General features: G+C 45.7%; 1 protein-coding gene across 3 annotated transcripts in view; it reads left to right on the forward strand.

Moving 5' to 3' along the window:
• LOC142108767 (SLAM family member 5-like) overlaps window positions 1-21,873 on the forward strand; it is a 34,206-nt gene extending 12,333 nt beyond the window's left edge. The window contains exons 2-6 of one of the 3 annotated variants that reach the window (XM_075192624.1): window positions 516-641; window positions 3,435-3,755; window positions 5,202-5,456; window positions 5,904-5,996; window positions 21,298-21,873. In XM_075192624.1, the coding sequence (XP_075048725.1) occupies window positions 516-641; window positions 3,435-3,755; window positions 5,202-5,456; window positions 5,904-5,995 (794 nt within the window). In that variant the 3' untranslated portion in view covers window position 5,996; window positions 21,298-21,873. Of the gene's footprint in view, window positions 1-515; window positions 642-3,434; window positions 3,756-5,201; window positions 5,457-5,903; window positions 5,997-6,921; window positions 7,454-21,297 lie in introns of those variants that run through there. The other 2 variants (XM_075192622.1, XM_075192623.1) reach the window with 2 other exon arrangements.
• The last annotated feature ends 4,227 nt before the right edge of the window (window positions 21,874-26,100 follow it).

The following is a 26,100-nucleotide window of genomic DNA, read 5'->3' on the forward strand; positions in this document are numbered from 1 at the left end:
CTCTTTATTTTCCTGCCACTATTATGCCCCACCCCAGGTGCTCCCTCGCCCTCTATGCCCATTTCACTGATGCTGGAATCTCCCAACATGCAATGGGGTCCTGCAGGCATCCCTCTGAGTTTGCATTGGCCTCATCCATACAATGGGGCTGACGTGCACCATTTGTGTGCCCCTCTCAAGCCTCCTGGTGAGCACACTTCTGCCCCCTGTTATTCCCCTACTCCATGTGTTTCTATTCCTTCCACCTCTCCTTTCTTACCATCCTCAGTCCCTGTCCCCGTCACCAGATTGCTCTATCCCCCCACCAGCTTCCCTCTGCTATTACCCAAGCCACCCCTTCATTCTTTTAATGTGCGGGCCCAGGCTTCCTCCATCGCACCAGGGGCTCTATTGTCCCATCTTGGCCATCTTGGGCAATACTCACAGGAACAGGTTTTCATCAATGCAATTTCAAGAGTCACCGTCGGACAGCATGGCGCTATCTCAAGACTGTATTAATAATTTCTTTCTTTCAGGCGTTAGCGTCCACACTGGGGAGGAATCTGGGGAGCGTCGGCATGAGACGGGAACAGTTGGACTCCGTTTACCCATCACTGGTCATCAAATTGCAGCGGATGAGTATCCCAACCTAGCAAATGCAGGTGAGCATCAACCATTGGTTGGGGAAGTCCGGTCTGGGGCTAATGACGAAAGGGCAAAAGAGACAGCGAGCGGAGACAGACTGGGGCGGAGAGTTAGGCTGGGGAATCGTCCTGGGAACGCAAGTAGGAGTGCGAATTTATAAATTTCAACATACATGTATGCAATGTGGAGGAGAATAGGGAGAATACAGAATTTTTGTTCAAAGGAGTCTTCTGGTTGCCCGTTATTGGGAGGGTTCAAGTTGCAAGTCCTTGGAATTCAAAATTGACATTGGATTTACTGATGGTGATAAAGAAAAGAGATACAAAAGATGTTCAGTTAGTTCGGTCAATTTCCAGTGCCACCACAATCGTGGTGCTGCCTTAATAATTCCAAGAAAAGTTTAAGTTGATTCAACATTTGTCTTTCCCCTATAAGGGGAGTCGGTTAATGATGCAATTAAGGAGCTGCGTTGCAGGGTGGTCTATCAGTCTTTCGAGAAGGTCCTTGGGTTGGTTAAAGGACAAGGCTTTGGAGCCCTGGTGACTAAGATTGGTATTGAGTCTGCTTTTCGTCTCCTTCCCCTGCATCCAGAATCATGGGTTTTAAGTTAGAGGAAGGTTATTATGTAGACTGTTATTTGGCTATGGATTATGAAGTTTATTTTTTTAAAGATTCAGTACTTTTTTGTTTAGGTGGGTACAGGTGATTAAGGGGTAGAGCACTATTTGGATGGCTTTTCAGTAATGGCACCTAGCGGTTCAGCAAAATGTAAAGAGCTTTTATTTTCAGTTCAAGCCTTAATTAGGTCCTTTGGGATTCCGGTAACTGTGGAGAAAACAGTGGCGCTTTCTATGAGATTGTCGTACTTAGGAATTGAGAGAGAATCCGGAGAGATGTTTTGTAGGCTACCATTGATAATGTGCAGAAATTGCGCAATGGAATTGGCTTAGCTTATAATGCACGCAAGGTCACTTTGGAACAGATTCAATCTCTGCTTTACCTGTTTAATTTTACATATCAGATCATCCTTAAGGGTATGATTGTTTTGTAGGAAAGGAAAGGATGAAAGCAGGTGTGCTGAAGTCCCATCATTTTATTAAGTTGACTAATAATTTCAGGGAGGATTTAATTTTCATTCCTTGAAAATTTTAATGGTATCCGTATCTGGTCTCCACCTTGGTTGTCTAGGCGATTATTGCTCTTAGACACAAGCTTTTATTATTGTTAGTAGTAGTAGTAGTATCACTATTATTATTAACCTTTATTTAAAGGGCTCCATAAGGGATCCATAAATAGCATTACAGGACAATACAATAAACACATTGCAATACAAATCATGACACAGCTACTAGAAACCACACTGGGCAATGAGGTGCAAAGGGGTAAGCCGCATACTATAACAAAAAGAAGCAAAGAGGAGAGGTGAGGGGATGATTCAGTGCAAACTGAAACCTGTGCCCATGAGCATTTGGCGCAGCAAGCAGGATCAGAGCCAATGATTCAGGTGGGAAGACAAGGGAGATGTTGAGAACGAGGGCAGAGAGCCCAGAGAGGAGGGGCAAAACATGGCTGGCGTGAAGAAGGCATAGGTAATGCAAAGAGGAGAACAGGAGGAAAGAGGGCCCTATTCGCAAGAGGGAAGTCGTTTCAGAGGTGGGGGCAACTCAGGAGACATCTTGGATGCTGGAGTGAGACATGGATACCAGAGGGAAAGTGAGGCGACTGTCATTGACCTATCGGAGTGAGCGAGAGGGAGTATGGATGGAGATGAGGTTGGAGAGATAGGGAGCAGTGGTGTTCGAGAGGGCTTTGTAGGTGAGGGTGAGGAGTTTGAACAGGAGTCTCTAGGGGAGCCAATGTAAAACTCGGCAGAGAATAGAGGCAGAAGTGGAGCATCAAAAGAGTATATAGATTGAAGAGGAGCTAGACAGGAGCGGGGGAGGCCAGTAAGGAGAAGGATACGGTAATCAAGGCTAGAAATGATAAGTGAAGGGGCTTAGAGTTTTGGTGGCATTGTGGAGTAAGAAGCGTCTGATATGGACGATGTTGCGGATTTGGAAGCGACGCGACTGGGCAAGAGATTGGATGTGGGGTATGAAGGAGGAGAGGAGTCAGGAATGATGCCATGCACCGGGCTTGCGAGAGGAAATAGATGGAGATGTTGGGAGGGGAGGAGACTCTTGAGAGTAAGAAAATTAGTTGTTTTGGCCATGTTAAGTTTAAGAAAACATTGGGGCATCCAGGAGGAGATTAGGAGATGAAAAGATAGAGTTGGTTGTTGTCTGCATAGAGGTGATACTTGAGGCCAAAGGAACTGATGAGTTCATCCAGGGAGGAGGTATGCAGTGAAAAGTGCAGAGGGCCAAGGCTGGAGCCACGAGGGACTATGGGAAGCAGGAATAAGGAGGTGGAGCCAGAGATAGAGCCATTGGACTGGTAGGTGGTGAACAAAAAGAACAGTGGACAGTGTCAGAAAGGCCAAGGGTGCACAATAGGAGGGGGTGATACACAGTGTCAAAGGCCACAGAGAGTTTCAAGAGGATGAGCAGAATGAAGTGGCCCTTGGGCTTGGTCGGTTGTAGATCATTGGTAACTTTGGTCAGGGCAGTTTTAGTAGAGTGGAGGAGGCTGAAGCCAGATTAAAGAAGATCGAGGAGGGAGTCATCAGAGAGGCAGCGAGTCAGGCGGTTGTAGACAAGCCGCTCGAGTATTTTGGAGGCGAAGGGGAGGACAGATATGGGGTAGTTTTTTACACAGAGATTTCTCTTTCAACCAAACAGTTACTATAACCTGTTTCAACTCTCTGTTAGTGGCATTGTGTAGAGACGTTGGAGTGGAGAGAAGACTAACCTATGGTGCCGTTGGTGAAAGAGCCATTCTACAGTTAAATATGGATGCAATTAAGGATGTCTCTTGGACTTATGGTGGAAATCACATCGCTACAACGGAAGCAGGAAAGGACATACAAGTTAGAGGAGACCGATACAAAGGAAAGCTAGGTACAACTCCTGACGGTTCCTTAATTATAAACGACCTGAAGCAGAAAGACAGAGGAATCTACACAGCAAGTGTGAGGCGAAACACTCCAGGAGGAGAGACGTGTACAATACGTTATGATCTCCAGGTGTGCAGTAAGTTATCCTTACATATTGGGTGACAGAAGATGTAATGATATATACAGTAAGAAAACATGGAATGGGAGGCGGGAGGGCCGTGCTCTTTAGAGCTTACAATCTAAAGACCGTAGAGGGTTGAAAACCATAACCGTTGTGCTTGTTTGTACATTGGACCAGCCAGGGAGAATTCTCAGTGTCCGCCTCAAACACATGTGACAACATCTAACCGCTGGGAGTGTTTTTTCAGTGCTTTATCAGCTGTGAACGCTCACAAGACTAGTGACAGACGATTCTCAGCCCACGTGATAGCCCACACCATTCCTCATTATAATAAGGCTTATGCCATGCTAGCAAGACAGAAAGAGAAGGGCTTAGTTGTACAGCTGAATGGTATGTGTGTATATAACTGTACGCTCTATTGCGATGAAACTTATAGACAGGGTGTGCTTTACTACAGACCATTTAACATTCTTACTCTCGGAATTAAAAAAAAAATTGACAAGCGACACCTTAATTAGCTAATTTCAGAGCAGAGATCCGAGGGACAATTATGGGTGGGTCTGGTAACGAGATTTGCATCAACACGGTCAACTTCCCTCACTGCGCAATGACATGTCAGAGGAAGTGGGGCTACGATCGCTAGATTCGTATTATCAAGGACTCCGCCCGCTTCAGGCTAAAATGAAGCGGAATTCAGATGGGTGTCCTATTCTGCCAAGAGTCCGGGAGGATTCACCAAAATTCGACAGTCTGACAGACATTCCAGCGAATATATGACCCAACCCCCTTTCAAATTTACGTCCTTACAGAAGACTTAATGGTCACGTTATGTGATGAAATGTTGGTGTTGGAGCAAATTCTGTCATCTCTATTTAGAAGCTATAAGAGAAAACTGTTACATGGTAGAAGAGATATTCAGTGACATTTTTAATATTAAGAATCAAGTAAAGCCAGATTTTGACAGGATTATATATATATAGGGTCATGTATTACTGAACTAAATAATAATATATATAAAATAAGAGAGTGTTTATAAATAAGTCTAGCATGCCGTCTTCCACTTCTCTGCAGCAAGTGGGGGTGTTATGAGGGAGTTGCTTCTCTCGCGGGCAGATAGAGACTGACTGACAGCTCGGCAGACTTGCTTTGCTGAAGGCACTGCGTGGATTGGCTGTTTCCTATACATGTGGCATGTTACAGCAGCTCAAATGACTGCAGAGTCAGCTTTCTTATTCAGCTGCACCAGATTCCATTTGGACCCGGTCCTAGACATGTGGGAGCAGCCTCAGCTCGGTACCGGAGTGGAAAGGGATTACTTTACTATGTAACCAAGCTTCTGTGTAAAGCCAGGGTAACTGTGAACAGCGTATTTTACATTCATGGTTCATATCTGAACTTTCTTATACTATAGCAATATATATCCTGCGCGTAACGTTATGCGTTTGTTATTGGTTCCCGCAGAGAATATATCAGAGGACGATATCCACATCGAGCACAATGTTACCAGTAAGGAGCCGTGTAATATGACTTTTACCTGTAGAGTGGATAGATCACACGTAAATATCACATGGAGCAGCTCTGCCGGAAGTGACATCAATGTGATCGGTCATGTCCTGTATGTATCGGCCCCGGATCCAAGCGTCGTCTACACCTGCACAGCACAGAACTGCGTCAGTACCAGCTCCAAATCTGTCACCCCCTGGGACTACCATGACGGTAATTATGACATAAACAACGTGTTTATCTGAAGGGCAATGGCTGTCGCCCTGTCTGGCATCCATATTGCATCTGCAAATGGGACCGTTAACGTTTACCCATCACCTACACATGGTGGAGGTGGCCATTTCGTAACCCAAACCCCATTTTCGACTCTCCTGTTGTTGATGGGGCAGCTCAAATATTCACAGCTGGAAAAGGGGATTGTTTACTGTAAAGGGGGGTTGGTTGGGTGAGACAGAGGCGTGGCTTGGAGGCAGAGGCGGGGCTTCTAGGGTGTGACTTGGATGGATCGGGGTCTGGGACAATTTTATCCTGTTGTTCTTTAATATTGGATGGTATAGACCGACTGCACCCCCTCCCAGCCTTCAATGGGCAATTTTACTGTGCACATTATTCCTGCAGATATAAAGGTGAGCATTGAAAACTGTGATTTTCTTCTTTCAGGACGAACAGGTGATAGAAACAGAGCAATGATAGCAATTCCATGTGTTGCGGTCATTGGGATTCTCTTTGCTACCTTCACCATCATCAATTGAAGTACGTAGATTTGGTTTGGTCTACCGTTTAGTTACTGATTGATATAATTGCATACCTCCCAATATTTGGGTAAAGAGGCCTTGGGACACGGGGAGGGGCTGGCTGCTGCACGATGGGGGTGTGGCCACATCACAATGGAAGGGGTGGACACAACCAGGGGGTGCTTTTGATGTTGAATCTCAATTTCAAATACCTTTCTGTTTGTTATTAATTTGGAGAATGGTGACTATAAACGCTGACAGTGATAGGCTGCAGTATTGTATATTACAATGTGATTCTGCAGTTGTATAATGTATTTACATGGTCTATATAATGCCATAACCAGTCCGAAGAGTAGTCAAACTTTCTATCTTCTTTAAATCCTCTTGGAATGTTATTAGAATTATTTAATCGTGACCTGAATATGAAAATTTGTTCCTGATAATTATTAAGCAATTATTATTAAGTAATTTATTAAGCAAATAAATAAGTTACATAGACTGATTTCAAATACACCAATAAACATTATTTACATTAAAAAAATACATTATAAGAATTACATTCTTACCCATAACAGACAAAAAAACACATAAAGACCCTTAAAGGGCTAATTAATTAAATATGTCAACTCTTTCTCTACTCTGCAGCAAGTTGCCAGGTTAGGGGGAGTGGCTTCTCTACCTGCACAGGCAGTGAGTGACTGACAGCTGGCCAGCCTTGCATTGCAGAAATGTTCAGTGTGGATTGGTTGATTCATGCACATGGGCAGGGACTGTGATGTCATAGCAACCCACTCTTTGCTTATTATTTTTTTTTAACCTGGATCAGCTGAAGCTCCTCCCACTGTTCTAAAGTTGTGGGAGGAGATTCAGCTGTCTCTAATATAGTGGGGAGGTGGTACTTTAATTCTTTAACAGAGCTGCAGGAAGATATTCAACTCTTTCAGGATCTTGCTCTCTCCACGATTCAGAAACGGAGAGATCTACAGCCTCTAACTAGGACTCTACGGCAGCATAGTATCTGGTATCGTTGGTGCTAACCATTCCAACTTCAGGTGTTTGCAGCCAATTCATCCCATTCATCAAAACATTGGATCAAGGACAGGAATTATTGGCTAAACTGGACATTCCCCCCGTGATGACTGCCTCACGGACCGGCTCTCCGAAGGCTCAACAATCAGCGCCCCCACGGCCAGACTGGTCCTGTTCCTCCCGCCGCAAGGCTCGAGATGCTAGCCCAGCACGACGTGTCTGTAAATGTTATTTGCTTTCCATATGTTTTATCTTCACAGATGGACTACCTACACGGGTTGGAGCCCTGAGTTCCTTGTTTTCATCTATAGTTACATTAGCTTATCCATGTTACTAGATTATTAGTATATTTATAGTGGTATCTATTTATTATTGCGTTTAATTTGGTTTAATCTGTCGCTGCTATGAGCTCTTTTGATTTTTCATGGAGAGGTGATCCCTGACCCCCCCCCCCCCCCCCACCACCACCACCCCCCTTCCTCCTTCCCCCTTTCCTTTCCCTAAATGTATAGAATTTTAAAGTTTTAGTGCTGATATGTTGTTGTTGATGTACACTGTTTATCGGTTAAGTTAACATTGTTCTATTTTTACTTTAAGACTCTTCTTTGGGTCTATGGTCCTGATCTTACTTCATGTCATACACAGGACCACCCACCTACGCACCCTTTTATTTGTATTCAAATTTCACTATGTTATTAAACCCCTTCTGGGTTCCTTTTACACAGGGTTTGCGCCCAATTGGGATTTCCACTTCTTTTCTTTTTCCTTCTTTTGCTCTCCACTCTCTTTTTATCACCTCTTCCCTTATCTTCTCTCAAGGACGGATTAATAACTTATCTCTTTTTGCCCCATTATTAGTCAAGCATTCTTCCAGAACCATGGTCCTAAAAATCTTCTCGATCAATGTCAACGGACTTACCACTCCTCGTAAACGCCCGATATTAGTATATTAGTAGGAGCTACCCTTCGATCTGCCCCTGTAACTCTGGTTTCGGTCTATGCCCCTAACCCAAAGCCTTTTTTATTAGACTCTTTAAATGCATTGAGAGGTTGGCGCATGGCCATGTGATAATGGGTGGTGACTTTAATGTGACTCTTGAACCGACCCTGGACAGGTCCTTCCCTTCCTCCTCCCGGCGGGGCTCTCCCATTTCTTTAGAATCGACCTCTCTAGTCACATTGCTCACACATCACCGCATGTATGATTCCTGGTGACTCTGCAACTCTGATGCTAGGGATTATACCCACTACTCTGCCCCCCACCACTTGTACTCCCGCATAGACATGTTACATGTATCTCACTTACTCCTTATGTGACTCAGGCGGGCATTACCCCGCACTCCTGGACTGATCATTCGGGGGTGTTCCTTATTTTAGACCTCCTCAAAACATCATCACATCGGGCCAAGTGGTGCCTAGACGACTCCCTCCTGCTCAATCAGTCAACCCTTTTAGATCTTAACAATTCAATATCCAATTACTTCCAAGATCACTCTACTTTGGATGTTCCCCCAAGTATTATTTGGGAGACACGTAAAGACACTATCCGTGGTCATTTGATTAACTTGACTGTGGCCTCCAAGAGAAAAGCTAAGGAAGAGTTATCATTTTTAGAACGTTAAATAGCCTCACCAGTCCCTCCATGACCCTGCCCTACTCACTCAAATTACTTCACTGAAAGGCCAACTTAACACCCTCCTTTCACACAGGGCTGCTATTACCATGCAAAAACTTCAACAAAGGTACTATGATAAAACTGATATAGTAGATTCTGTGGTAGCTAGAAAGCTCCGGAAGATTGCCCTACATGGATAAATTCTATTGCTCACAAACAGACGCTGTCCCATATGACCCCACGGCGATAGTTCAGACATTTCGGGACTTTTACTCCTCTCTTTACAACCTATCCCCGCCATCTCCCCCTCAAAGAGTCCACCCAGTGCCTACATTAGATGAGTATTTAGCCACCACCCCTCTCCCCAGGATTACTCCGCTCCACCTAGAATCTCAGAATGCGGACATTACTCTGACTGAGGTATTGGCGCCCATCAAATCCCTAAAAGCCTATTCAGCTCCAGGCCCTGACGGCTTTACCCCACAATATTATAAGAAGTTTGCTGCGGTTCTGGGGCCCCATTTGACATCCTTCTTTAATGAGATCTTAGGAGGAGCCACATTTGATACTGCCACTATTAGAGCTAATATCATTGTTATTCCGAAGCCAGGGAAGGACCCCTCCCTTTGCTCTATTTACAGGCCAATATCCCTCCTTAATATAGACCTTAAAATTTATGCAAAAATTTTGGCCTCCAGACTGAACCCCCTCCTCCCCTCCCTCGTCCATCCCGACCAGGTGGGGTTTATTCCGGGGTGTCAAGCCCCTGACAACACTAGGAGAACAAATGATCGATTCATACAATCCACAGTGGTAAGCTCCCATCCCTACTTATGTCGCTCGACGCTGAGAAAGCGTTTGATCACATTTCCTGGTTGTTTATGGGCAGGGTGTTGGGAGCGATGTTTTTTTTTGGTAAATGTATTACTGGCATCTCAGCCCTGTACCGCTCCCCGTCGGCCACAATATCCGCAAATGGTCTGATCTCGGCTCCCTTTACTATTGCCAACGGCACGCGACAGGGTTGCCCCCTCTCTCCACTCATTTTTGCCCTTATTATAGAACCATTAGCAGCTAGAATCCGGGCTAATCAGCAGATAGCAGGTATTCCGGTGGGTAGTTCTTCTCATAAGATAGCTCTATATGCAGATGATGTTCTGTTGACTATTGCTAACCCGACTTCTTCCGTTCCTCCTCTCTTGGATGAACATGATATCTATGGGCACTTCTCAGGATATAAGGTTAACACTGATAAGACAGAAGTCCTGGATTTTTACGTTTTCCCTGCTGACAAACTGTTACTCGAAGGTTCGTCCCATTCAACTCACGTCTTTAAAAAAATTAAGTATCTCGGGGTAATTCTTTCTACATCTCCACCAGCTTTTTCAGGCTAACTTTCCTCGCATTTTTGCTCAAGTCGGATCTCAGTACATGGTTGCAACTATACATTTCTTGGATAGGTCGTATTAATGCGGTAAAGAGGAATATACTCCCTAGGCTCCTTTATCTTTTTCAAACCCTTCCCATCCGTGTCCCCCTTATGTTTTCCTCCATTTTCACGTGTCTAAATTTATTTGGTCTGGTAAGCGCCCCTAAGTCCGTTTTAAGCTACTACTGAGGACCACGCGGGGAGGGGGATTGGGAATCCCTGATTTTCAACGCTACTACCTCTCCGCCCAACTTGCTCAATGCGTTCTCTGATCTAGTTCAGCACCCTCTAGCGTCTAGGTCGAAATTGAGGCCGAAAGTCTGGGTATGCTCTCTCTATCCGCTCTCCTATGGCTCCCACGGGCTTGTCGCCCAAAATGTGCCTTACTTTATCCGGTCATTTCACACTCCCTGGTGGTTTGGGACTAATCCTCTCAGAAATTTGGTCTCTCCCCCCCCATCCCTCTCCACCAATACCTTAATTTAGCTCCTCTAACTTCCCTCCGGGCCTTTCTCCCAAAGTGTTCTCCCCATGGACCTCGAGATGGGTCCGATTTTTAAACGATCTCACCTCCACGGCAACGTTTCCTTCATTTACTGACATTCAATCTCGAATGCATATTCCCTCTAAATTTTTCTACCAATACCTCCAGCTCCGTCATTTTCCCCACACAGCTAAAACTCGCCTCTCTTCCCGTGCCTTTACGTTTGAAAATCTTTGTTTCCGCCAGTCTTCTACGAAAGGTCTCATTTCCACACTGTACTACGAACTCACCCAGCCTACTTCAGACCTTAGAGACTCACATGAACTGGCCTGGGAGCGTGATTTTGGTGAATCTCTTTTGAGCGAAGAATGGTCAGAGATCTATGAAAATGCAGACTCTAGTTCAATCTGTGTTAAAATAAAAGAGAAGGTCTACAAGGTACTGTACCGATGGTACTATGTCCCCTCCCGAAGTCATAAAATCCTCCCAGACTCTTCTGATCACTGTTGGCGTTGGTGCTCCCATGAAGGTAACTTTATCCATATATGGTGGACTTGTCCCAAATTGACAAGTTTTTCTTCCGAGGTTAAACAGCTGATCCAATCGGTGCTCCATATAACCGTACCTTTAGAACCTAAATTTTTCCTCCTACCCTTGGAGGCGCCCGCGGCGACTCGGCATCAGAAAAAGCCGGCTCGACATTTCTTGTCGGCAGCTGCCTGCCGAATGGCAGCAGACTGGCGGCAGCAGTCGCCACCTTCGCTCCAGGCTATTATTAATAAAGTGTGGCAAGTCCAGCACTTGGAGTACATGACTAGCATCATTAATAGGAGGTCATCTAAATCTTTCGAACTCATAGCTCTCGTTCTTTCAGTCTTTTTCTCCTTTCACTTGACATTATACCTCCTTCAGTCCATCCTTCTCCCATTTGCCCTTCCTCTCCCACTCTTCCCTTCCTGCCTACTCTACTATGATCTAGCTTCTCTTCTTTACTCCCTGCCTCATTTCTTTCTTTCATGTCTTTCTTCTCTCTCACTTTTTAAAAAAAAAAAATCCTTGGTCAATATCAATATATCATCATCATTTATATAGCGCCAACATATTCCGTAGTGCTTTACAATTGGGGACTAATAAACAAACTGGGTAAAACAGACAAAGAGGTGAGAAGGCCCTTCTCGCAAGCTTACAATTTATGGGACAATGGGAGTTTGACACATGAAGTTAAGTCTACATTTTGCATTTTGGCCCAGCCAGACTGTAAAGGTAAAAGTGATTCATAAGCTAAATGATCCCGTCACACAACAATGTTGGTCAAGGGGTAGTTGTCTTGTGTGAAATTATGTAACGGGTGGTAATAGGGTAATGTAGTGAGGTTAAGAGGGTGGTTGAGGAATAGTATAAGCTTGTCTGAAAAGGTGGGTTTTCAAAGAACGCTTGAAAGTTTGTAGACCAGAGGAGAGTCTTATTGTGTGAGGGAGAGAATTCCATAGAGTGGGTGCAGCCCGAAAGAAGTCCTGTAACCGGGAATGGGAGGATGTAATGAGGGTGGATGAGAGACGCAGATCTAGTGAAGAACGGAGTTGGCGAGTTGGGAGATATTTTGAGACAAGAGAGGAGATGTATGTTGGTGCAGCTTTGTTGATGGCCTTGTATGTATGTGTATATATATATATATATATATATGTATGTAGCTTGACTCCTCTGCATTGAATAACTATGACAATACGCTGGTCGTATCTCATGCTCTCTACTCATTTATATGCTCGTTTTCTCTGCATGTTGGTTAGAATGTTATCTGACCTTGCAAAAATAAAAATGATAAAAAAAATAAAAAAAACAGAGCTGCAGGATAATCTCACTGTTCATGCATTTTATCTTCATAGTTTACAGCTGAAAATTTCAGGTTCAGGGGTCCTTTAACAAAACCTAACTCAAACAAACTTTTAATGAATTGCAATAATTAAAAAAAAAATCCCAAACACATAAAAGAAACACTAAGGTAACAAGATGAAAAAAAAACAGTTAAAACTATCACAATTTCACTAAGGACAGCAATTCAAAAGATGCTAAAATATATTGTTTAAGCCCCATTTAACAGAACATTCTTAAGCAAATTGATATTAACTAGTAAAATAAACAGGACGTGAACTACATATTTCGATATGTAATGAATTTCCTTCCTTCTTTTTGACACGTTGGACCTAAATCTTTAGTTTGTTTTCCTCTCTGCGTCTTGTGGCATTTGTGTTTATAGGAAGTTTTTCATTCTTGAAATGTATTTAAAAGACAACTAATTTGTACATAACCAGTAGAAGTTTGGGGGCACAGCGACAAAGACTTCCCCCCCAGTTCAGGAGAACGCAATCCCACCAGTACCGGATCTCTTCTTGTGTTGGCAGCCAACAAAGGTTCAAACAGCACTCTGCCCAATTAATACCAGGGTTAGAGACTGGTACGATGCATTTCAGTTTGAACTGTTCCTGGTTGCCAATACCTGGGCAGGAATCGCTAATCACTGGTGGGGGGGGGTGAGCTCTGCCAAATTGCTGAAGACGGTGGCGTGGAACCATCATAGTTCTACTAGTTGGGGAAGGGCGAATGGTAGGTCACCGCTTTATGGATGCACCCCAACCATACTGGCTTCAGTCTGAGCAGCCAGAGGTCATTCATAGTCATGTTTACCATTGTTCAGTATATTAATTTTCCTAGAGAAGGCTTTATATTATATCTATAATATAAATGCTTAGTGGCGTGTGTTAGTCTGTGTGTGGAAAAAATAAAACCAAGCTGGGCGGAGTTATACACTGACCTACTAAATTCTTAGTGTGTGTGGGGAAAAAAATTCAGAAAGGGCTGAAATTTGGTATACTGAGATGTTTTTAATTTGTTGATTTCATTTGTTAATTGTTAAAAGTGTTTATAAAGATTTTTAAAAAATATATATATATTTCTTGAAGGAGAAGTGACAGTGGGGAGTGGTTGGTGGTTGCCGGGAGTGACAGTTGGGAGTGGTTGGTGGTTGCCGGGGGTGACAGTTGGGAGTGGTTGGTGGTTGCCGGGGGTGACAGTGGGGAGTGGTTGGTGGTTGAGGCCTGGGCTATGGCCCAAATGCATGACAAGAACCTTTTTAACACCTTAAGTAGCTTGGTTTGACTAGAATGCATGAGTATCATGCACGGGTTAACTTGTATATTATATATATATATATATATATATTATATACAATACAGCACTATAAGGGGCTTTAGGTGAATAATGGTTCAAATTGTTTTGGCAACTTGGCGACATTGACCTACCTATACATTTATATCTAAATGTCTGTGCGTGGGTAACTTTTGCTTATCCATAACATTTTATTGCGGAGAAGAAAAGAGAAGGTCTTGATGAGTATGAATCATTCTCTTGGTCAGCAGACTCCGTGATTTACGTTGTAGGGAAGTGGATTTCATTCATTCTCCAAAAGTTGCTGGTTTTTGAGTGAATCATGTGCAGCTGCAGAGAAGAAGAACAAACAATTAGACAGCGACTGGGAAGAGAGGGGGACGTGGGCAGCGTCTGGAGAGAGAAAGAGAGAGAGGGGGACGTGGGCAGCGTCTGGAGAGAGAGAGAGGGAGACGTGGGCCGCGTCTGGAGAGAGAGAGAGAGAGGGGGATGTGGGCAGCGTATGGGGAGAGAGAGAGAGGGGGACGTGGGCAGCGTCTGGGGTAAGAGAGAGAGAGAGAGGGAGGGAGGTGGGCAGCGTCTGGAGAGAGAGAGAGAAAGAGGGGGACGTGGGCAGCGTCTGGAGAGAGAGAGAGAAAGAGGGGGATGTGGGCAGCGTCTGGAGAGAGAGAGAGAAAGAGGGGGACGTGGGCAGCGTCTGGAGAGAGAGAGAGAAAGAGGGGGACGTGGGCAGCGTCTGGAGAGAGAGATAGAGAGGGGGACGTGGGCAGCGTCTGGAGAGAGAGAGGGGGGACGTGGGCAGCGTCTGGGGAGAGAGAGAGAGAGAGGGGGACGTGGGCCGAGTCTGGAGAGAGAGGGGGAACATGGGCCGCGTCTGGAGAGAAAGAGAGAGAGAGGGACGTGGGCAGCGTCTGGAGAGAGAGAGAGAGAGAGAGAGAGATAGGGGGACGTGGGCAGCGTCTGGAGAGAGAGAGAGGGGGACGTGGGCAGCGTCTGGAGAGAGAGAGAGAGAGGGGGACGTGGGCAGCGTCTGGGGTAAGAGAGAGAGAGAGAGAGAGAGGGGGGGAGGTGGGCAGCGTCTGGAGAGAGAGAGAGAAAGAGGGGGACGTGGGCAGCGTCTGGAGAGAGAGAGAGAAAGAGGGGGACGTGGGCAGCGTCTGGAGAGAAAGAGGGGGATGTGGGCAGCGTCTGGAGAGAGAGATAGAGAGGGGGACGTGGGCAGCGTCTGGAGAGAGAGAGAGAGAGAGAGAGAGAGAGAGAGGGGGGGGGACGTGGGCAGCGTCTGGAGAGAGAGAGAGAGAGAGAGAGAGGGGGGGACATGGGCAGCGTCTGGGGAGAGAGAGAGAGGGGACGTGGGCAGCATCTGGAGAGAGAGGGGAGAGGGACGTGGGCAGCTACGTGTTAGACAGAATTATGGATAGCGTCTGGAGAGAGAGAGAGAAAGAGGGGGACGTGGGCAGCGTCTGGAGAGAGAGATAGAGAGGGGGACGTGGGCAGCGTCTGGAGAGAGAGAGGGGGGACGTGGGCAGCGTCTGGGGAGAGAGAGAGAGAGAGGGGGACGTGGGCCGAGTCTGGAGAGAGAGGGGGAACATGGGCCGCGTCTGGAGAGAAAGAGAGAGAGAGGGACGTGGGCAGCGTCTGGAGAGAGAGAGAGAGAGAGAGAGAGATAGGGGGACGTGGGCAGCGTCTGGAGAGAGAGAGAGGGGGACGTGGGCAGCGTCTGGAGAGAGAGAGAGAGAGGGGGACGTGGGCAGCGTCTGGGGTAAGAGAGAGAGAGAGAGAGAGAGGGGGGGAGGTGGGCAGCGTCTGGAGAGAGAGAGAGAAAGAGGGGGACGTGGGCAGCGTCTGGAGAGAGAGAGAGAGAAAGAGGGGGACGTGGGCAGCGTCTGGAGAGAGAGAAAGAGGGGGATGTGGGCAGCGTCTGGAGAGAGAGATAGAGAGGGGGACGTGGGCAGCGTCTGGAGAGAGAGAGAGAGAGAGAGAGAGAGAGAGAGGGGGGGGACGTGGGCAGCGTCTGGAGAGAGAGAGAGAGAGAGAGAGGGGGGGACATGGGCAGCGTCTGGGGAGAGAGAGAGAGGGGACGTGGGCAGCATCTGGAGAGAGAGGGGAGAGGGACGTGGGCAGCTACGTGTTAGACAGAATTATGGATAGTTGCTCGGTAGAGAGAGTTATAGGTAGATATTAGTTAGAGAGAGTTCTTAATATTTACTGTATGGAGAATATTATAGACAGCTACTAATTTGAGCTTTATGTCAGAAGCAAAAAGATAAAAGGAAAACAGATAAAGGTTTCCTGTACGTCACCCCACCGTAATCTGACACAAATCACATCCATTAAATAGACGGCAGAGACAGTTAGATGTAAAAACCACTCACAGAACCAACAGTCTGTTAGAAACAAGGGATGTTTATAAACTACCAGTACAACATATTACACAAGTGATAGTACAATATGTATAAACTCCAGTAAATTACGAAGCAGTTGAGACGTCATTAATTATTTTCAGTGATCACTGCAACGTTCATTAAGAAACTTGTGTACTATAAGGAATAACGCACCCCCTACTGTTAGTTATAATGGGTATTAGAGAATAACGCACCCCCTACTAGCAGTTTTAATGGGTATTACAGGTCATCTGGTAGATCCTGCACCTGTATGAGCGATATAAATATGTTGTGTGTAATTAGAAGATTAATTGTACAACAGAGAGAAATGATAGAACACTGGATATAGAACCAGGAAGGTATAGTTCCAGTTAGCGGACTGCATTGAGTATCAGTGACAGCGGATGTATGTGACAATACCTTCCTCATATTTTGTCCTACCGTTGGATTAAAATCATCCGTAGCCTAGAAGTGCAAAGTTTAGCCCTTTAGGTTGTGAAAGCCACCAAGTTATATATGTAATAAGGATGTGAGAAGTAGCAGAGCAGTTCTATGACCAGATCACATTCATATTACAGATCAGACTCAGACATATAATATCTATATTAGTTTATGGTGGGGAGCACATCATTCCTTATAATAAACAAGGGTTATACACATTTACTAAGTAGAGAGGGTTCTAGGCAGAGAGCAGAGGAAGGGGTGGGGCGAGAGAGAGGGTTCTAGGCAGAGAACAGAGAGGGAGTTCTAGGCAGAGAGCAAAGAGGGGGTTCTAGGCAGAGAGGGGGGCGAGAGAGGGGGTTCTAGGCAGAGAGCAGAGAGGGGGGAGCGAGAGAGGGGGTTGAAGGCAGAGAGCAGAGAGGGGGGGCGAGAGAGGGGGTTCTAGGCAGAAACCAGAGAGTGGGCGAAAGAGGGGGATCTAGGCAGGGGGGGAAGAGAGGGGTTCTAGGCAGAGGGGCGGCGAGAGAGAGAGTTCTAGGCAGAAAGCAGAGAGGGGCTTCTAGGCATAGAACAGAGAGGGGAGCGAGAGAGGGGGTTCTAGGCAGAGAGCAGAGAGGGGCGAGAGAGAAGGTTATAGGCAGATACCAGGTGGATTCAGTTTTAGAGGTATAGGTACATTTTAGACAATGGTCAAACTGCCACCAATTAAAGGGGTGCCGTGACTTTGAAGCCTGGAGGTGAGGCGGGGGGGTGCAGGGGCTATGAAGCCTGGAGGTGAGGCGGGGGGGTGCAGGGGCTATGAAGCCTGGAGGTAAGGTGGGGGGTGCAGGGGCTATGAAGCCTGGAGGTGAGGTGGGGGGTGCAGGGGCTATGAAGCCTGGAGGTGAGGCGGGGGGGTGCAGGGGCTATGAAGCCTGGAGGTGAGGCGGGGGGGTGCAGGGGCTATGAAGCCTGGAGGTAAGGTGGGGGGTGCAGGGGCTATGAAGCCTGGAGGTGAGGCGGGGGGGTGCAGGGGCTATGAAGCCTGGAGGTAAGGTGGGGGGTGCAGGGGCTATGAAGCCTGGAGGTGAGGCGGTGGGGTGCAGGGGCTATGAAGCCTGGAGGTGAGGTGGGGGGGTGCAGGGGCTATGAAGCCTGGAGGTGAGGCGGGGGGGTGCAGGGGCTATGAAGCCTGGAGGTGAGGCGGGGGGGTGCAGGGGCTATGAAGCCTGGAGGTGAGGTGGGGGGTGCAGGGGCTATGAAGCCTGGAGGTGAGGCGGGGGGGTGCAGGGGCTATGAAGCCTGGAGGTGAGGTGGGGGGGTGCAGGGGCTATGAAGCCTGGAGGTGAGGCGGGGGGGTGCAGGGGCTATGAAGCCTGGAGGTAAGGTGGGGGGTGCAGGGGCTATGAAGCCTGGAGGTGAGGCGGGGGGGTGCAGGGGCTATGAAGCCTGGAGGTAAGGTGGGGGGTGCAGGGGCTATGAAGCCTGGAGGTGAGGCGGTGGGGTGCAGGGGCTATGAAGCCTGGAGGTGAGGTGGGGGGGTGCAGGGGCTATGAAGCCTGGAGGTGAGGTAGGGGGTGCAGGGGCTATGAAGCCTGGAGGTGAGGCGGTGGGGTGGGGCAGGGGCATAGCTGCTGTACACCCTGTAACTGTGGAAGTAAAGTTAATTCTAGGCCATTCTTTTCATTGTAACAATCCTATTTACACATTGCCTTCAGACCTAGGCACTAACACAGTACAAATACTTGCCACTAAACTGCTCAATGGTGCCACAGATTACGTCTCCAAAGTACTATTATATACTACACCGAATTAGATCATTTCTAAGCTTACATACATCTATCTTACAAAGATATAAGGATAACAGAAGCCTACATTTGTAGCACTGTACCATATAATTGTGCGTATGTCCTAGAATATCCCTAATCATTTTATTATGTAAGCAAAAAAAATAATTCTGTGTACACAAAGTATTTGAAAATATTCTCAGTGAAGCTAACACAGAACATTTCTGAATTATGCTACGGTGACAATATATAACATTCCTCTTGTGCTGCACTCTATTACCAACTGCAGTACCACTGACTTACCACAAGGTGGAACCATAACACTACTGTATAAACAGAACAATAGGATGGATAGTTTAATGTAATTACCCATTGCTCCATGTAATATAATAGATAATTACAAAACAACCACGGTATGTGTCTATACAACCGTTGGTTTGTACAACCGAGTCTCTATAATGCCATTGACATTGTAAAACTTCACTTAGCCATTGAGTCAGCATTCACCACGTGAATAGGTAAGTGTCCTAAAGAGTTAAAGTAACAAATAGTTATAAGAATTAACCACTTCATGGCTGGATGGGTTCCAGGCTAATTTTTAAGTTTTAGCAATACGACACAACTAAAATTTATATTGTATTTTCATGATAGAGCTTCCTTTTAATAGAAGAATACATATCTATTTATTTTATGGGCAATATACAGTAAAACAATATTACACATATATACATATACACACACATTACAATATACACACACACATCAGCCACAATATTAAAACCACCTGCCTAATATTGTGTAGGTCGCCCTTGTGCCGTCAAAACAGCTCTGACCCACCGAGATACGGACTCCACAAGACCTCTGAAGGTGTCCTGTGGTATCTGCCACCTAGACGTTAGCAGAAGATCCTTTAAGTCCTGTAAGTTGCGAGGTGGGACCTCCATGGCTCGGACTTGTATTTCCAGCACATCCCACAGATGCTTTGATCGGATTGAGATCTGGGGAATTTGGAGGCCAAGTCAACGCCTTGAACTCTTTGTCATGTTCCTCAAACCATTCATAAACGATTTTTGCAGTGTGGCAGAGCGCATTATCCTGCTGAGATAGGGCACAGACGTCAGAGAATGCCGTTGTAACAATGTTTAGGTAGGTGGTAAGTGTCAAAGTAACATCCACATGAAGGCCAGGACCCAAGGTTTCCCAGCAGAACATTGCTCAGAGCATCACACTGCCTCCGCCGGCTTGTCTTCTTCCTATAGTGCATCCTCGTGCCATCTCTTGCCCAGGAAAACGACGCACCCGGTCATCCAAATGATGCAAATTAAAACACAATTCATCAGACCAGGCCACCTTCTTTCATGGTCTAGCTCTGGCGCTCACATGCCCTTTTTAGACACTTTAGACGGTGGACAGGGGTCAGCATGGGCACTCTGACTGGTCTGTGGCTATGCAGCCCCATACGCAGCAAGCTGTGATGCTCTGTGTGTTCTGACACCTTTCTATCATAGCCAGAATTAACTTCTTCAGTAATCTGTGCTACAGTAACTCTTCTGTGGGATTGGACCAGTCAGGCTAGCCTTCGTTCCCCACATGCATCAATGAGCCTTGGGCGTCTATGACTCTGTCACTGGTTGTCCTTTCATGGATCACTTTTGGTAGGTACTAACCACTGCATGCCGGGAACACCCCACAAGACCTGCCGTTTTGGAGATGCTCTGACCCAGTCGTCTGGTCATCACAATTTGGCCCTTGTCACAGTCGCCCAGATCCTTACATCCATTTTTCCTGCTTCCAGCACATCAACTTCAAGAACTGACTGTTTACTTGCTGCCTAATATATCCCAGCCCTTGACAGGTGCCATTGTAAGCAGATAATCCATGTTATTCACTTCACCTATCAGCGATTTTAATGTTGTGGCTGATACATACATTGACCTCTCCTAACCCTCTAAGGCAGATCTGGCCAACCGTGGCTCTCCAGGTGTTTGTGAAGCTACAAATCCCTGCTCTGTCAGCTATCGGCGGTCTATCTACTAGCAAAGCATGCTGGGGCTTGTAGTTTCACAACACCTGGAGAGCCGCAGGTTGGCCAGATCTGACCTAACTTGTCTTTTCCTTAACCACAATCCCATCCCTATCAATATTATGTTATTATGTGTTTATGGTCAAACCTGCCTCATAGTATTCGTTTTACTATCTGTGAATGCAAGAAAAATTGCAAGTCTATCTTTAGTGTTCAGAGTTTTCATGGAAAGTTAATTGTCTGTGAGTTTAAAGCAATCGGACGGATAGAACGCCTCATGTAAGACTGTAGTATCCCGATTGGCCACTAGGTGGCTGCAGGAATTCAGAACATTGTTGTAATCCTTAGCGATCTAGTAAAAAAAAGTAGTAGAAAAATTGGGTGACTTCAAAATATCCTGTAACTTTATTTCCAAACCAAATTAGGATTAAAAAAAAAAAAAATCTGGTTTACACACGTGTTTGAGCTAAAAATGTGATACTTTGTGGCAGTATAATAAATGCTTAAATAAATTTGTATTAAAAATACTATTTCAATAGGGTTTACAAAATATATAAACAAATAAAAACAAACAAAAACACCCCAAACTGATTTTAAATAAACCACAAACCTAAAATACAAAACCACAAGTTCAAATCGGAGTCTATTGCCCATCGTATTGTGAGCGTGTTCTCAGCCCCCAATCCGGTGATATTTGACCTATTTTAGACCAGTTTTTAAATTTTTAAGCTACTCTAGTTGTCCGACTAGCGGAGCCTCAACAGTCATGGAGTCAGCGTCACTGAAAATCTTACAATAGATCCTGTTTATTTTAACCCTCTAATTCCCAGATAACAGGAAGCAACGGGGGAACTGCAGACAGATAAAACATCTAAAAATCGATTTAGTAACAGTGACAGGGGCCATTTAATAATATAAAGTCCGATTGACGGTGGGGAGCCGTTTTTAATTTAGACTTGTCTAAATGGTTTTCTTATCGTCATATAGGTCTCCCGGCGACCCCAACAACCCGGAGCCCAGAGAACTCCCTCTGCACAGAAACCAATTTATGAGGCTTCAAGATCATAAAGCAATGGGACATATTTGCTAATTGCGCCCTGCAGCCCAGCCTATGAAATACATTGTGTCAATGGTATATAAGCTACTATGGGGCTGATGCCGATTTGATTGCAAAATGGGAGTAAATTACTCAGGGCACAGAAAAATAGCGTATTTCTCGCCCATAGGCAGAAACATAAACACTGTGAGATGCGCCCACATCAGCAGTATATGCACCCGATATATATATATATACGTGTTTCTGCAGGTCAGCATGAGCCGCCTGTGCGTGTACATGACGTTAGCGAGCTCGGCTAATGTTAGGACAATCCTTTCCTCCCGCCTCGCCGACCACAGGCGGGTGTTAGCGTCAGAGATGCGCTGGCGCAAGACACACTACGCATTGTGTATTGCAGCAAAGTTATATTGGTAGTCGTGGATGAGATACAATTATAAAATTATATACAAATATACGTTTATATAACGTATCTGTACAGAAAGACGGATAGATACAAGATGGATATACGAAAGATATCATCATTTATTTATATAGCGCCACTAATTCTGCAGCGCTGTACAGAGAACTCGCTCACATCAGTCCCTGCCCCATTGGAGCTTACAGTCTAAATTCCCTAACACACATACACAGACAGACAGAGACAGATTAGGGTCAATTTGTTAATAGCCAATTAACCTACCAGTATGTTTTTGGAGTGTAGGAGGAAACCAGAGCACCCGGAGGAAACCCACGGAAACACGGGGAGAACATACAAATTCCTCACAGATAAGACCATGGTCGGGAATTGAACTCATGACCCTAGTGCTGTGAGGCAGAAGTGCTAACCACTGAGCCACCGTGCTGCATTTCTGTACCGTTCTATAGGGTGTACATGAAAGTAGTTTACAATGGACCAGTGTGCAAAGCTGGCTGTTTTGGAAGGCTTACAATCTAGCCCAAAGCCAAGAGATTTCTGACACCTCCACCGGTTGAGGAACTATAAGTCTAAGCCAGCCAGTACACTGTGGATCTGCAGCAGAGTAAAGAGATAAAAGTTAGATAAGAAAGTATTAAGATACTCACTGCACGGCCTCTGAAAGCTTTGTATCTAGTAATCCAATGTGTAGCGTGCATCATATCTGCTCCTAGCACAAACCCTTCTGCTACAAGTAGCAGCATCTGGTCTGATTTATATACTAGATGTCAGACACTGCCACCTAGAGGACAGACTTATAAAATAAACAACAAAAATATTTGCATATTTGTTTAGTTATTGTCTTTATAGTTCATGTTGTAGGTCGGTATTTTTGACCTCCAGGGTCTGTGCCGTTTGTACAGTGCTCGCTTGCAGTAGATTCTGTAATTGATTTTATTGTGGATCTTCTAAGTATGTAATAAACTTATTTCCCCACCTGACTCTGTTCAATTATACATTTCTTCTAAATACAACAACACTGGTTACAATAACTGCAAAAAAAAATAAATAGGCAGATAAATAAATAAAAAGGATGCCCCAAAATCACAAACTGGGTTGCTAGAGAGATGCCCCAGTTTCCCGATGGCCGACTGACAGCTGATTCCCCTGGAGCATAGGGCAGGAGATTCCCCATTGGTCAGTGCACTCCGCACATGACCCCCGGTTCAGCAACTTCTTGGATCTCCTTCCATAGCTGCAGAAAGGGGCGTGATCATATTAGGATGGTGGCTCCTCCCACTAGACAGGCAGACCTGGGTCCCAGTCTCTTGCCAACATGGAGGCGCTGCAGTCGGCTGCTGAGGGTGGGCGCTGGATTTCTTTCCACTTATTTATAGAGATGTGGAACGAGCTACAATACGAGACCACCCGATAATTGTGCAAAATGTTTTTTAAAATACGCCCATCACCTGCGCTGTGGAAACAGCCATTTTGTGGGCGGAACCGCCATTCATCAGAATGCAGCCTATCAATTCACAAAAGAACAGCGACATCACGGAGAAGGGGGATGCGCACAACTGCCACGGTAGAGCGCTACACGGCATGGGTGTTTTGGGGGTGGGGGGAGAGTTTGGGTTCTGTTAATCCAGGATTGGCCAAAAACACTTCTCAAAAGTCTCCCTAATGTCCTTCTCTGTGCACAGGTGCCCAAAACTGTACCCCGTACACAAGATGTGGCTTGACTAATGGACTTATACAGCAATAATTATAATTCGGTATTCCACACAATACTCATTTTTCTATCATTCAGACCCCTGACCTACCAAAGTTACCCGGCACCCACAAGTTAACATGAGGTACATTTATGGCTTAATCACACAGGAAATCTGTGCTGGATTTTCATTTCAAAATCACTGGAGTCCAAATACGTAACCTTCAGCTAAGGTTTAAAACCTCATGGAAGGAGTAAATCGACTGAGTTATAACCATGGCAACGCCCAAGCAGAGCTTGCATCGGGCAGAAGAGGAAGATACGATAGACAACCCGGGTCCACTAGACAGCTCCAAACCACTATAGACACGATCACAGCTTTACACGGGTTGTGTTGTCAACAAACGAGGGATTGTCTGGAGATCCTTATGGTAGGTTGTTTGCCCCTTATCCAGGGCTAAAAAAAAAAAAAAAAAGCAGCCTGTAATCTATATTGGGCAATAAAACTGTTCTGGAAACCTTGTTTACAATTCTGTACAACACTGTATACAGAATACAAAAAAAGACAAAACTATTGGTAGCTAGTGTACCATAACCAACATCTTCTCAACTATTAATTTTGCGATGTGCATTTTGGCTTTTTAAATAATAGTTATTATTTGTAAGGGTGGAACGAGGGGTAAAAATAAAGAGTCTTTGCTATATATGCAGCAGGTGACATACAGGATGCTACGTCTGCTTCCATCACAGGTGTATCCCCCTCTCTTTTAAGTGTAATAATTGTGGTAAAAAAATGTTTTGCAAACCACCAACAGAAATTCGTTTTGTTATCTGAAATCGTCCTCTGCAGATCTGTGTAGTTCCTCTTGCACACTTTCCCCCCAAATACCACGTGTTACCCTCAGTCTCTATTCTACCTCATATCCTGGTTCAAAATTGCGCTCCTTGATTTAATGCTGTTATATAGAATACAGGGCCTTCTAGAAAGTGAATATATAGATGTTGCATAGCAAAAATTGCCCTCACTTACTGTAAATAATAAGCATATCATAGACAAACCGAGGGGGGGGGGGTTCCTAGGGCCTGGAAACCCCCCTCCAAGCCTGGGACACTGTATAAATGAGGTGGCTGGACCCTGCCCCCGCTTCACACGCCTCTGCTTGAAAAGGGGGAGCTGTGTGCACCTAACAGTAGTGTACACAGCATTGCCTGTGTATATTATGGGGATAGGAAGAGTTGGAGAGCAGCCAAGTACTGTCTAAAATTATAGCCACTCCCCCATGCACGCTGGTCACGCCCACTGACGGCGTGGTGTGGAGTACCCCCTCTACAAATCCTGTGTTCGCCCCTGCATATTAGAGGTCACAGAACTCCAAGTCATCAAAAACCCATACTAAATTTAAAGTAAGATGGATTATATCTTCAAACACACGACATGAAGGGGCATGGGGAGAGGAAGGGGGGGGGGGGGATTTCAGAACACATGTGGGGCATTTTGTCAGAAGTGGGGGTCTGGGGGCATGTTGTGACATTTTGGAGTGAGTGGCGTGTGTTGGGACTTTTGGGATGAGCAGGTGTTGTTAAAATACAGGTTATGTGCAGCCCTTGAAGTATATTAGGGTGTCCATCACCGATATAAAGGAACTATGAAGGAAGAGAGGACACACAACAGCACCTCCACTGATTGGAGAGCTATGTATTACAGATTAAACAGCATCAGAATACAATTTAGGTCCTATAACAAGAATATTGTTACAGAGGGGAAAATGGATATATAGGGTTATAGTGTGGGTGACTGGGTGACACCCCAGTGCAGCACCCCCTAGTGACATTCTAGTGCCAGGCAGCTAAAGTATCTCAAAAGGTTCCAGAATCCAGATCACAGCCCAGAGGTATTCAGCCTGTAGCTCGCTGACTGTTCTAGAACTACAAGTACCAGAATGCCTTGCCATCCTCTGGGATCATCATCAGCTATTTATATAGCGCCACTAATTTCGCAGCGTGTACAGAGAACTCACTCACATCAGTCCCTGTCCCATTGGGGCTTACAATCTAACTCGTCAGAGCCCAACGACCAGTGTTAAATTTCTTTATCTCACTTTGGGATGTCCCATGTTATAGACGGCGTATATACAGCTGGATGGTTAAAGAATGGGATCACTCAGAATAATAAAAATGAAATAAAACAATAGTTATTATACATTTTATTGATATTACCTGTGTCTCTGGGATCGCTCTCTCTGGCCTTCCTCTGACAAGTCACATGTCTGTGTCCCTGCTCTACATGCTCTGTCCTCCCTGTGTGTCTCTGGGATCGTTCTCTCTGGCCTTCCTGTGACAAGTCTTGTCTGTGTGCCTGCTCTACATGCTGTGTCTGTCCTCTCTGTGTCTCTGGGATCGCTCTCTCTGGCCTTCCTCTGACTAGTCTCATGTCTGTGTCCCTGCTCTACATGCTGTGTCTGTCCTCCCTGTCTGTCTCTGGGATCGTTCTCTCTGGCCTTCCTCTGACAAGTCACATGTCTGTGTCCCTGCTCTACATGCTGTGTCTGTCCTCTCTGTGTCTCTGGGATCGCTCTCTCTGGCCTTCCTCCGACTAGTCTCATGTCTGTGTCCCTGCTCTACATGCTG

This window comes from Mixophyes fleayi, chromosome 12 (assembly GCF_038048845.1).
Source record: "Mixophyes fleayi isolate aMixFle1 chromosome 12, aMixFle1.hap1, whole genome shotgun sequence".
NCBI classification, from domain to species: Eukaryota; Metazoa; Chordata; class Amphibia; order Anura; family Limnodynastidae; genus Mixophyes; species Mixophyes fleayi.